The sequence below is a fragment of the Rhopilema esculentum genome, chromosome 4 (genome assembly GCF_057945365.1).
Source record: "Rhopilema esculentum isolate cy_ngs chromosome 4, ASM5794536v1, whole genome shotgun sequence".
Classification (NCBI taxonomy): Eukaryota; Metazoa; Cnidaria; class Scyphozoa; order Rhizostomeae; family Rhizostomatidae; genus Rhopilema; species Rhopilema esculentum.
In genome coordinates, this window is record NC_142818.1 from 4,591,285 (window position 1) to 4,605,452 (window position 14,168).

Below are 14,168 nucleotides of genomic sequence, written 5' to 3' on the forward strand. Positions count from 1 at the left end.
GGTCGATGGGCTGAATGGTTCATCAATGGTCTTTACACTAAAGGCTCTGAAACAGTTAGTATAAGGTAAGATGGATATGGAAGTGATACAGGTTCCATAAAAATCTATTTTATGGTTTCCATTACATCTTAGGAGGCACTGGGCGGGGAATGGGATGACGGTGTTATCCCTCAGCTCACCTCTAGAGGTCTCATTCTCAAAAGTATAAATTTGACGTCGATATCAGATTCATCTAAAACACTGGTTGGTGTGGGGGTATGCGGATAACTTACTTTATGATGTCATTAAAGGTGTTTAATTCCAACTAACATATATGTATATACAAAAAGATTTTGCCCCCATTTACGTACTTGGGAAGATGAAGGGCACGACCGCACCGCACCTCTATTCTGTGACCGCAATAGAGTTCTAAAGTGATGACGTCACAACAATCTATTTTTAGAATTTTTGAATTTTGACTCCATAACCTGAAAGATCATCATGAAATACCTCTAAGTGTGCAAAATCAGGCAAGTGTATTACGAAATGGCAGAGATATGGCCACATGTTTACTGGTTCTCTCCCCATCAAACCTCTGTATTTTGGTTTCTGATTCGTTAGCAAACTTCAAATCTTTCATTAGCCTTATCTCAACCGATTTTAGACACATCTGGCCAATTTTGCATATTTGCAAGTATTTCATGGTGATCTTTTACGCTATGTGGTTGAAATTCAAAAATTCTAAAAATAGGTTTTTGATGACGTCACACTTTAGAACTCTATGTCTCCTGCCACCAAATGGTGGTAAAGTGCAATTAAGGTGGGTATGTTTCGTTATGAGTACACTGTTCGCAGAACCATTTTGCAACACAACATTTTGAGTTGAGTCATGTGATACTAAATGCAATAGCTGTAGAATTTGAAACTAAGAATCGTCAGAAAGTATGTTTGACGCAAGAGATTCCCACGAGAAGAATTCGTCGAACTACAGATATGTGCCCATCAATACGCCAACAAAATTTGAAGACTCGATAGGGTTTGAATCTAGTGGTAAAGCAACCTCTACTGGCCTACCTGACATGGACTTTGAAGAGGAAGATTGTTTGCCGCCTTTACCCAGTAACTATGGAACGTTTTCGAGAAAAAATTCCCGAATGCGAGCAGTCATTTCCAGGCTACCTGATGGAACTGTGCCACCCTACCGTGCTGTTTTTCTTGTCACAAATGCTGCTTTTGGTGCTGGAATATTGAACATCCCTCAGGCTTACATGAATGCTGGTGGCTTGCAAACTGCAATCACGGTGCAAGTGGTAAGAACAGTACAGTAAAGTACAGTACTTTGAACCTGATCTGCTATGTTTCCCCATTACTGGCTTACACACACTTTTCATACAAGCTTACAACCCAATAAGGATGCCTTCCCTTGAAAAAGTTTGAGGGATATCATCAACAAATAATGTTTGTCTCAGTTTTAGTGCCAATAAACAATAGAAAAAAATGGAAAATTATTAATCCATACCTGATGTAACCTACATAGATTCTGAGTTATTAGGCAGCAGTAGCTGCTGAAGCCTTTCCGCCCACTTAACAGAAAATACTATTTTACAATGCTTGCTAAGCCATATTATACAAAAGGGTAGTCTGTTTGTTAAAATTTCTCAAAAGTCGTTTACAAATTAGCCGGTAGAATTTGCACCTAGAAAGTTTGTTGAAAGGGTATGTTTTGGTTAGCATTGCACTCGATCAATTATTTTCATTTTTGTCCCAAAGTTGACTTGAGCAGGTTTAAGTCAAAACTCTGATGAGGCCCTGTATGCTAGGGCGAAATATTAGTATATTCCTTAAATTTAATTTACTTTAAAATTTTATCTTGTGACATTGGATTCTCGTCATCATATTGCTTTGTTCCTGTATATCTTTCATAACAACACTCATTGCAAGATTCACAGAATCCTGCAGACAGCCTATTCTGTGGTTCTTCCTTCTTAGACATTAAGTCAAAACCCTGCATCAGTGACCAAAAGTTTGCAAGCAGTGGCGTAGCGGCTATGTATGCTACGCTTGCGGCGCAAGCGTAAAAATTTATAGACAAATTCTAAAATTCTTGCAACACTTTCAATGCATAACAATTTCCGCAATAAACGGCTTCTCTTTCTTGTCATGAGCAGCATGCAGTGAACTCTAGCGCCAACAGGCCAATTGGCCCCAAATTGGCTATTTTTCCAAGTAAACAGATCGCTAAAAATTATGAAATTCGAAAAATCTGAAAAACTGAAGCCCCTCCACATCACTCTTTTTGCCTGTCCAAAATAAGAGAAACATGTGATGCTCCAGTGCAGCTTCAGTGCAACTCGAGAGAAGCTTCTGAGAGAAGTGAGAATTTTCCGGACTGGAGCTTGCGGTCGGCCTGAGCGCAAGCCTTCCCAAATATTTGATAATCCACAACATTTTTCTACCTATAAGCTGCTTTTTGCGAATACTCTTTGCGTGATACATCATTTCAAATCCAATTATTTTCCTTTCTTTACTTTGTGACTGTTGAAAAGAGAAAAAGTTTCGTCAAAGTGGGGTCAGAGTCTATTTGTCATGATCCGCATTCCGTAATTCAAGTCAAAAGGCTTGCCAGTATAGTCAGAATTTACGGACCAGGGCATGCGGTAGACCTGAGCGCAAGCCTTGCCAAATACATGATGATTTGCCGGGACTAACTTTCTGAAACTTTACACATGGAAGCATCTTCAATTCTAACAACTCTCACAGCTCACTATTTTCATCTAAGTTAACTATGAGAGTAAAAAATGAGCAGAAACTGTTGCTCCTGTTCGCTCTGCAGTGCAGTGTGTTAACAATTTCGCAATGTGGAGAGCTTCTTCTTGCGGGAATCCCCAGCTTCATTATAGCATAAAAAATTCTTACATTAGGTGGGCATTAGGTGATGCCTTTTCTTGAGGAATATGAATAAAAATAAAATCTTTTGCAAAGCAGTTTTAGCACTAGGAGTTATTCTGAAAAGTCTTGCTAAACAATTGAGCTTTTTTCAAAAACTTTCGCATAGGTGATAATTTTTCCCTTGGCCCCCCTTCACTTTCCAACCTGTGTCGGAGCCTCTGATGCTAAGAATAGACACCTTGATTGATTAGAATTAGAGTACAAATGATTTGTTACTTTGAAAATCAAAATTTGCTATCACGATTATCATTAATTACCGCTTGTATTTTTTAGAAACTGAAATTACCATTACATTTATTCAACATAGCCGTATATTTTATGTTACCGCATGCCTAAGTTCTGCGCTCACGCTACGCCACTGTTTGCAAGATGTACCAGGTCAAGCCATAAAATATAGCTATTTGCTATTTCCAGTCTGGCGATCTAGATATCTTCATACCAAACAGCTTTCTAGATTATATTTCTTTTAGTTGCTCCATCTATTGTAATGCACAATGACAAAATGCATCTTCTAATTACTACATGATTGTATTACTATAATTACTAAATGAAGAACAAAATGTATTATATCTTTTGTATCAAGGGAGTGTTACTAAGGGAATTGCATTTAGGGACCCTCTTGGCAGCTAGGTTAATTCGAGGAGAGAGCACCCCACGTTTAACATGTATGTCTTATTCCTAAGAGAGTAGATAACATTCCTATTCAATCACCTCTGTGCCTCAGGGTCCATTAGTTATAGGGTTTTTTTATTTCTCTTCCCAAAGTTGTTCCCTTGCTGATGACAGGAATTAGGGAGGGGGGCAAAGCCCCTAGGAAACAGAGCAACATAGACTAGTTTAAATGCCCTAAAACTCAACCATGTCAACTATTTCAACAACAAAAATCTATATACAAGAACAAACTTTAAACACCACTTTTCTCGAGAAAGTTATTTTGGTCAGGAATATCAATTCCTTGTCTTGTCTGCTTCTTTGAGGTATTATTTCAAAATCTGCTAAGAAAGAACAGAGGACACACTGAATTGTATAGCTGGTGGAATTTTGCTGTACCTTACTGCTGATAAAGTTTGATTGATGAAAGGCCTCAATCGGACATCCTTCTTTGGGACTGGAAGTGGAGACAGCAAGGGGGTTTCAAGGCTAAGGGTGGTGTCAGGACTGGCCAAATTTTGCAAGTTTAGCATGATCTGAAAGATTTAGATTGTTCACTTCATCAAACCTTTCTGCCAAAGTTGGTGTCCATGTTTACTGGATATGGAGGGGATATGTTGACTGTAGGGGAAAAGATGGATTACAGTATATATAAATGCTTTATTTAGTGACTGAAGGGGAACACTCAATGCTTAAGCTCTGACAGTCTTCCGTGTGACAGTGCGACACATTAAATCTACCCCTTTAATTTTGATTTAAATCCTTAAATTGAGATTTAAATCAAAAACATTTAAACCCTTCACCAGTCTGATGCTCTTCAGAGCATAGGACATCAGATTCACTGCATAGTGCTTTTGATAATACGCTTCCCCTTTATAGGACTATCCCAGTGTCTAGCACCAGGAACAAGTGTGAAAAAAGAAATAAGTCAAAGCTTCCATTTGACTGGTACATTGTACAGAAATTAAACTAGATCTATCTTTATTTTTGTAGAAATGATGATATCTTTGGGTTTTTTGTAGATATTATTGATTTTCGTCATTGGCGCTTTTCTCATTGTTGCAAGATGTGCTGGCAAATCTGAAGCATCAACGTACCAAGATGTGGTTCTTTTCATGTGTGGTCCAAAAGCAAAAATGATTGTTCAAGTGCTTATCATAATCTACTTTTTTGGCTCCTGTATAACATACTTGATAATCATAGGGGAACAAGCTTCAAAAGGTCAGTTCACTAACATTTCAATTTTGTATGCCTTTTTGGATTGATCATGCTCTAATGATATTTTCTTTTAAATCAATATTGCATTGTAGATCACAAAATAAATTGACCTTCCAAGTCTCACATATTTTGTGTGAGAAACAGGCATTTTGCACAAGACACATTCATATTGTATGAGACAAACACACTTTGGTCTCTTTTCTCATGCTCACAGGCATCATAGCAGAATCCTTACGTATTCTACAAAAAAGTTCTTGATCCATTCAAATTTTTTGTTGTTTTTTCAAATCCTAGCAAAAAGGATTTGAAATCATTTCAAATCCTTTTGTCTGTGCAGCAGTCAGGATTAATTCTTATCCTGCCCCTACTTTGCTCTAGTGGTCCTATAGTAGTCCAAGCATGCCCACCCCCCCCCCCCCAAGTTCCCCATCACACACTAATTTTTGAAACTGAAACTTGACAGGTCTTGGTATCTCTATTCTTAGAAATTGTTAAAAATTGATATATAATTGATAAAATACACACTCCATACAATACACCAATTGATAAAAAGCTTTGTTTATTTCATTCAATGTCTCTTTTTGGTATGAAATGATACCTTACATTAGACAAAAAGGCATTGATCATTGACATGATCATCACTAAGTTTTTTTATCAAATTGTACCTCATATATGGTAGAGACTTTTTTGGGATTTAAATTTTTTTGTTCATTTGATTTGTACTATTTATAACAGTATTTTCCTCTAATTTTCTTTAAATATATCGTGTCTTTTTAATGGTTTATTATATTGTATCACATTGTGCTTTCTTTTTTCTTTTATATTTATTGCCTCATCCTTTACTGTATTGTCAAGCATTTCCTTTAAAAAATTATTCCATTTTTCAGCTTTGTGAAGATAGTTTATTATAATTTCTCAAAATGCTGTGACTTAAGCCTGGTATTACTATAAGTACTATCTGTAAACAGAATTCAGTGCTAGGCAGAGATCTCGAAACAGACTTAACTGTATGTCTGTATATATCCTCTGTCATATCTGCAATTTTATGAAAGGTGTATGAAAATAACTGAAGACTAGTTTTTTCCAATTCTTACAGTTCTTACATTTGCACTGAACATAAAGACTGATCCTCCATGGTACACAGACAGGAGGTTTCTAATGGGAATAATATCATGCACTTTTATATTGCCTCTTTGCATTCCTAGAAGACTTGCTGTCCTCAGCTATTCAAGGTAAACAACTTGCTTACATTGTGTATTTTGCCAGGGTTAAAATGTTGTTGAAGAAACAAGGGTGACTTTAAAAAGAAAAGATAATGAGACTTATTTAAGAAATCATTCTTATTCCTTTAGCTGCAGGTAAACATCTCAAAATGTTCTGTCAATTAGATTGCATGGCATTGTCAAATGCATAGGAATTTTTTGCTGAATCATGGTTCAGGCTTCAAAATATGTACACTGTATTCCTTCACAATATGTATACTGTATCTTAATTTTGATTTTGCCACACTTGATTTGTCTTTTTTTATTTTAACTTGTTATGCTGTTCAACATAGTCTTTATAAAGAAACTTCTATTAATGTTGTGCCTCCCATCTTATGTTTTGTTCTTCTCTTGTTTGATTTTCCAGTTTCTTTGGTGGGATTGGTGCACTTTACATTACTGGAATGATTGTCTACAAATATTTTGCAACTGGTTTTACAGCTGCAGCAATCCATGATCATAGGTAATGATTGCATATCTTTTGTCTTATTCAAAAGCTTCTAATTTTACTTATTGTTTATGAAAAGAGTTGTCTTCAATTTTTCTGTAAACTATACTATTGTTTTTTGGGTATCCTTGGTGAAGAGTTGCTCTTTCAGATTTTTGAGTTAATTCAAGGTTTTCTTCACTTCAGTTCCCTAATTCTGAAGCCCAACATTTTCCATACTATTGGCAGTTCTGCTATAACAATCTTAGGGAAAGTTTGCTGCTCTGTTTTTTCATGTTGCTATCTTTTTCCTGAATCGTGAATGAACCCAACCAATAAATAGAGTTTCTTTGCAGTAAAGACAACAGGCAAGCAAACGTTACAAGCGCAATGGCTGCCATTCCTGTGATATGCTTTGGTTACCAAGTATGTCCTTTTTTCTGTTATTTCCAAGAACTACCAAACAGATTGCTTGTTAAGCTTCTCATATATATATTTTGATGTTTTGGTATATGTGTTGACGAATTTGTATCACTTTCCATTGGTATCTCAAAAAAATGAAATCTCAAAAGAAACTGCCACAGTTAGTTGTTTGCAGAAACCTTTATTGTTGTCTGTTGTGGCATTGTTTTTTAGATAGACAAATAGCTTCACTTTTTTGTTGATATATTTTGATTGCGTCTAATGTATTTTAATCTAAATTTTCTTTGCAGTGCCACGTATCCTCAGTTGCTGTTTACGCTGATTTAAAGAACCGTAGCATGAAGCGATTTTTTCTCGTGTGTGTCGCAGCGATGGTCGTGTGTACGACGGCCTATTCACTCTGCGGTGTATTTGGCTACCTATCTTTCGGAATGGATACGAATAGTGATATCCTGCTGAACTACGGCGCTGATGATCTGCCTGCAAATATAGCTAGGGCTATGATTGTCCTCATCATATTTTCATCGTTTGCAATTATTACATTTTGTGCCAGGTAGGTGGTTGCCTCTCTTGTCTAAATGAAGAAGATTGTTGTCTCATGTCTCCACTTCCACTAGTTTTCATAGCCAGGAATAATCATTTTGTTTAATTTAAATTGCAAAAAGCAATTCATTAAAAGTCTTTTTTGTTGCATCACAGAAAGGAAATAGCAGCTTTTCATGCTGCATATGTGCCCAAAAGGCCAATGAGAATCGCATTACAGCTAGCACTCAAACTCCTGTTTAGTAAATTGAATCAAAAGAAAAAATCTCACGTTAATGAAAGAGCTAGGTGTTTCTAATGTACGTAGGGAAGGCATGCTATGAGTCTCGTTGTCATTAACACATAGGTAACGCAAGATTTCCCGATTTCAGGCAGTGAAAGATTGTCTAATCAATTAACTGCATCAAATTGCTTTGGCCTCTTTCTGTAAAGAAAACTGTTTCGACGTCCCTAATCTGTCGATAGGCGGTTAACTATACCTGAATTAGTTATGCATCTGTACGTACAATCTTGGCGCTATTTTAGAATATAGCGTTTACCAAAAAGAGATTATATTCGTTTTATTCACGCAGGACTGCAATTGAAGACATTGTTTTAAAGTGGTGGGGTCTGGGACCAGATGAAGCTGAGCGGCATGAGAAATCCCGAAGGCTTGTAGAGACTATCGCGTGGTTTGCGCTGACTCTTATTTTAGCGGCAGTTATCCCAGACATTGGCGTGGCAATTAGTCTCATTGGTGGCATTGCAGCTTTATTCATATTTGTTTTTCCAGGTTTGTTTGACTCTTTATCATCTTCTAATGGTTTATAGTTTTCATCTGATATTTGTATCAAACATCAGAACCTTTTTTCTGACGCAAATACCAAAATATTTTAATTTATCTAGCATTTCTTCCTTCTTCTCTGTTAATCTTTCAGCATTAAATTTATAGTAACGTAGCAACATAACTAAAGACTAAACCAAAATCTTATGGACATTTTATCTTCTATCCAAGCAGAAGCCTCTTAACTTTTGTTCTATAACGAACGATCTGAACAGGATCTTTTTGTATAGCCTTTGGTGCTATTGGTGCTAGCCTTTGGTATTGTCTTTGTCAAGGTCAACGAGTAGCCATGCCTGTCGTGCTCCCGTTGGCATCGTCTTTGTAATCTTGCTTTTGTAAAATGTACTCTTTTAGACTGAGCATAAAATATATTTTTCATCTAATATTTGCATCACATATTTTTTAGTATTTAGGGATGTAATATGAACTTGCTCAAATTGCTTAATAATTTGCTTTTTATACGAATAATAGTCTATTTAATTAAATTATTCACTTAATGGTTTATGGACAAAATAGTCGTTGGAACCTGCTGACAATAGTCATTTGTAGTTGACCACTTTTCTCAGAAATCATTCAACATTTCCTTGAAAATAAACCCTTTTTTTATTCTCCCAGCCAGAGATTTTTATTGTTTTATATCAATTCCACACTTTTTTACATTTCGTTCCCAGAAATATATTAAAACCAGTATCGAGTACCGAAATGTGACGTCATCAAAAATATATTTTTAGTATTTCTTAATTTTGACCACTCGTCTAAAAAATGGCATAAAACACCCCCTAAAATGAAAATTCAGGAAGATATGTTCAAACTTGGGCAAGATATTGCTAATAAAAGATTTCAAGTTTGACAACGGATCAATGTTATTCAGGCCTGATTCAAAAAGTTGTGGACCAAAACCAAATTGCAGTGGTTTGATGGGGAAGAAACCTGTGCTAATTTGGCCAGAGCCATGCTTGTTTGGGTTATAAAGGCAAAATTGAAAAATTCTAAGAAATATGTCTTTGTAAAGTCATCACTTCGGTACTCTTTTGATTTGATGAGTATTTTTAAGCAAAATTAAGCCTCAATACTGATGGGATAGAAGTTTATCAATGAGAATGATTTTGATGAATGGGATGAGTTACCCAATGCCTCATCTTTGTTCGTAGGACTGTGCCTCTTGCAATCGGTCAATATTGGGTTAAGGTTGCTGACTTGGAAAGAAAAGACGCTCGTATTAATAGCTTGTGTGTACATTGTTGTTGGTGTCTTTATATTTGGAGAGAACACTGCATTGGCATTGGGTAAAGATATCAAAATCGATGGCAGATCGCTATTTTGACGTAATGGAATGTACAATTTTGTTTAATACAAAGCCATTGTTGTTCGTTTAAAGCCAATAATGTTTGGACATTTGATGTCCTGTCATAACAATGAATATATTTTTCATCAAAAAAGGTAACATCCCTTAGACTTATTTGACGGGCTACATATAGCAGCTAAACCTAAAATCAACAACCGTTGGTGTAAGAGGGTTTAAAATTTTACGTTGTTTCACTATTTTTAATCCCTGAAACCAGCTTTACCAATATCTCAACAATGCACCACGTAAGAAGGGTGGCATTTTCCCTCTTTTTCATAAGCTCCTTCCCTGCCCCTATCTATTGCATTGTCACCATCTTGATTTTCTCAAATAAATTCTAAACATTGGTGGTTTCTAGACGCACGCAAGACATTTAGATATTCTTAATATTTCGATAATATAGTTCTTGCATTCGAGTTGTAAATTATAATGTTATCAGGCAATATTTCCTGTGCCAAGTTAACTACCAAAGTTTGATTAATAATTGCGAAGAATTGTGTTGCTATATTCTAGGGTTAACAGTTGCAATGCTCTCCAGCAAAACATACTACCAACAAAGGACGATCACTAGGATTTTTATAGTCTATTTGTGGTACTATTAATGCAGGCAATGCATTATTGGTTTAAGTCCTACAAATATCTACAATCTGCGTATTGTTGCGTAAATTAAGTTAAAAATATATTTTTTTGATTATGTCCTTCTTTTAATTGTAATATGTTTCTTTGTTTGTTTATTGAAGCGATTACTTTTCCAATTATCTTTTTTTACTTCTAATCGTTCCAGTAGATCTTAAGGGGACATGGCTAGTCTCGTTAGTTCTAAAGTTTCTCAGAGTATTGTTCCCTCTGACTAGCCCCTGTTGTTTTCTCCGTCAGTCCACTTCAATCAATTTTTTTTCGATTTCAAAATATTTTCTCGTGTCAAAATGTAATAATTTATTATGGTGTCATTTTAGAGTATTTTAAAATTTCTTTGCGTTGGAAAATTCTACATCTGCAAATCTAAGTCTAAGTACATCTTTCCAGGATAATTTTTTGTACATTAAAACAAAAATATGACCGCTCTTGTAATGTATCGTTTTACGATGTATTGCGTAATGTCATTGACACTAGTATGTTATTAATTTTTACAGAGGAGTTTTTTAATAATGATATTTTAGAAGAATACTAATTGATTTCCTCTTTAGACTTCCATCCAGTTCCAAAGAGATGACGTCTTAAACATTTGTTAATTTGACCACATAATATCTCCGAATGGGCAAATTTTGTTGAATGTGTTACAAATTGGCTGAATTAGGCCGGAATAACTGCGATTTGGCCTCGGTTTTAAACTTTGTAAACCAAGAAAATATAGGGGTGATCGGTTAGCAAACTTAATCATTTATTGACCATATCTCACCCAATTTTCAACATATTTAACTAATTTAATACTTTGGACGTACTTCGTAATATTCTTTCAAGTTATACTTTGAGAGTTGACATGATGACGTCACCATTTGCAGTGCTTTCCTCACTACTTTGATTTCAAAGCACTCCCACCTATAACATTCAACCGTCCAATGAATGAACGCCAAACTACCGAAGCTCCAAGGGTAGAACTAGATGGGCCTAGATGTAAATTTGTTGTCTTTCTTTTACCCTTTTTGTAAACTTTTCTTCAGAAGGCATTCGTTGCAATGAAACAGAAAAGATACGGTTCTTTGTGAATTTTCAGATTTTAGAAAATGATAATGAAATTATTGCTTTGTCAAATGTTCATTTATTTATTTAATGGAACAATTCTTAGCCTGAAAAACAATTTCATAAAATGCAAACGTAATGATTCTTGAAAAGAATTTTATTCACCTTAGCTGTCGGATGGAAAAAGGAGATATAAAGCTTATTAAATACGTTAAATTTGTGAAATAAATAAAGTATACCTTGCTTCGTATCCATTGCAAGATATTAAATTTTTGAGGGTTCTTTAATACCGTTTCTTAAGATCTTGCCTTTAAATAATAAGCAACGAGCTCCTTTGCTTCGCTCAGTTGACAAGCCGATCTTAATTCGGCATTGCCCGTCAGGGGCGTTGCTTAAGGAGGGCACTTTCCCCCCTCATACTTTGTCCGTCAGCACAAAATTTTTTTCTCACCCTGTAGTGTAACTATAATCTTTTTGTAACTTGTTAAGGTTTCTGTAGCAGCTCAACTCTCAAAGTATGGCGCTGAAAATACTTAAAACATAAATTTTAGAATTCTGAATACTAAAATAAAAACACATAAAAGCAGCATATAAAGTTACTTATCTTAGGACCACACCCAAAAAAGGGAATCACGTCCTTTTAGTCGGCAAAAAGCAGCAGGCCCAGTGCTTATACTTGGGTGGATTTATCCTTTTTGGGAATTTCGGCCAATTGGAAGGAAAAAAGAAACAATTTGAATTAAAAGAAAATTGGAAGGATTTTCTAAGAAACTGTTATTGTTAAGAAATTGTTAAAATGCGTTTAAAAAGTTGAAAGGTTGCATTCTTAGTCAGTGAGAGGTTTATGCAAGCTTTGTCCCGTAAAATGTTTTGTCAAATTTTAGCAGCGTTACGTTGTTTTAGTTTAGTTCGTTGGTTTTAATTACCCTTTGTAGCTATATTGTTTATACCAACTTAAAATGAAGAAAGGAACAAATGACAATGGAATCTCCTCCGCATGATTAAAATCTTTCGTACAGTTGTTATGACATTATTTTGGATCGCATAACCTGAAAGATCTCTTAATGTTCAAAATCAGTTAGATTTGTCAAAAACTGGCTGTGATATGGAAATATGAGCACAAGCTCTGTCCCCAGCAAATCACTGTAATTTTGTATATGCTCTAAACTTGATGAACCATGCCAAACAGCAGAAATATATAGCAAACTTACAAAACTTAATATCTTTTTTGATCATACCTCGCCCAGTTTGTAACATGTTGAGCTGATTTTGTATGTTTAGAGGTAATTCGTGGTGTTCTTTTCGGACATTCGGTTCAAAGTTGAATTCTCCAAAAATATTTTTTGAGACGTCACTTTTAAGAACAGTGTTTTTGCTACCCGCCATCCCTAAATGCCTAAATGTTTCGAAAGTTTCAAAAATTTCGAAACTAGACAAGGGAAATAATTCGAAACTAGACAAAAGAAAATAACTTAATCAAAGCAAGCATGTGTCTTGTGTTTGAGTTTCCTGAGTATCAAAACACTTTCTTGAGTTTGGTGAAAGCGAATATAACAGACGAAAGTCATAAATTAATTTTTCTTCCATTTTTGAAGAAATTCTGCGTAAATATAAGATTTTTTCTGGAAATCAGTTGAGCAAAAAGGGGAAGCACTTATCCCTCTGAAAAAACTTTTCAGTGGAGTGCTGGCTTCGTGCTTTGGAGCAGGTGATAGGCAGGCATTAATTTAAGGAATTTTCATCACTGCACAAAACAGCGTAAAACACAGGTTTTCGGGGCCAATAGTGAAGAGTGTGGCTAGGTTTTGATTGGACCTCTTTTGGACGGACCAACAATGTTTACATTGTTTTCAGGGACATTTTCAGTGTAATTTGGCCTAACTACAGCTACCAGTTATTATGTATATATCTTACCAGAACAGATCAAACCTGGCCAAAAGAAAACAGAGTAGCAAACCTAATAACAGGTAATTTTTTCTTAATTTCCACCCTATGGAGTCAATATAGTATTTTTTTGTGTGGAAATGGAGTGGAATGCAATTACTGTGTTTGTAAGTTATTGATTGATCCTTAAAAGGCAAATCGACTGTTTCTAGCTGTTTCTTTTCATAAAATGCTGTTTTCAGACTCTTGATCTCTAATCATGTTACATATTTCAATGTTCTAAGAACTGTCCAAAACACAGCCTTGTATATTACATATTTTAAATGTAATATGATGTTTGTTTATATAATACAAATCCGCAACTGCTACTAATCTTTCAAAACTATACCTGGCTAGCGTTATGGATACCCAAACCAAAAAAAATGTTTATCCAAATATAAAACAAAGATAGAAATGGTATTCACTCCAATTATTGTGGCGTAATGTATTTCATACAAAAGAAGAGAAGCAGGCCACCATTTGATGGTGGTTATGGCATTGGGGCTTTTTGGCCATGCAATGCAAAAAATCCAAAGTTGTCGGAGGCCCTAGGATTACCCGACAGAGGAAGCTTACCTGCAGCGGAGCGAGCAGAAAATTTTGTGACCACATCCCTTAGATTATTTTAAAACATATTTCAGAATATTTCTAGCAGTTATTTTCTTGCAATCATTTTAAACATTTTGTTTTTTTTCAAGGCATGCTTTTATTACATTTGATCAATTCCAATCTTAAAATTTACATGATTACTTTATTTAAGACCCCAAAGACCTCGGCTTTTTCCTTGGAATCTTAGGAATAACAGGATTTATTGCACTATTCTCTTTATCTATTTCTTTTCCAGTATTCTTTCTATCTTTTAAAAAAACACTTTTTGCATTATGAAGTGCGTTTGTGATTAACTGTATATTGTTTTTATTGTTAAAGCTGGCTTTAGTTGAGTTT

The 14,168-nt window shown here is 35.3% G+C and overlaps 1 protein-coding gene across 1 annotated transcript; it reads left to right on the top strand.

Moving 5' to 3' along the window:
• Positions 1-811: 811 nt before the first annotated feature.
• Positions 812-10,785, top strand: LOC135691062 (sodium-coupled neutral amino acid transporter 7). Its single transcript, XM_065208809.2, has 8 exons — positions 812-1,289; positions 4,602-4,800; positions 5,894-6,029; positions 6,427-6,522; positions 6,843-6,912; positions 7,200-7,462; positions 8,025-8,224; positions 9,427-10,785. Exons 1-8 carry the CDS (start codon positions 924-926, stop codon positions 9,597-9,599), a joined length of 1,503 nt encoding a protein of 500 aa, XP_065064881.1. The 5' UTR covers positions 812-923; the 3' UTR covers positions 9,600-10,785.
• The last annotated feature ends 3,383 nt before the right edge of the window (positions 10,786-14,168 follow it).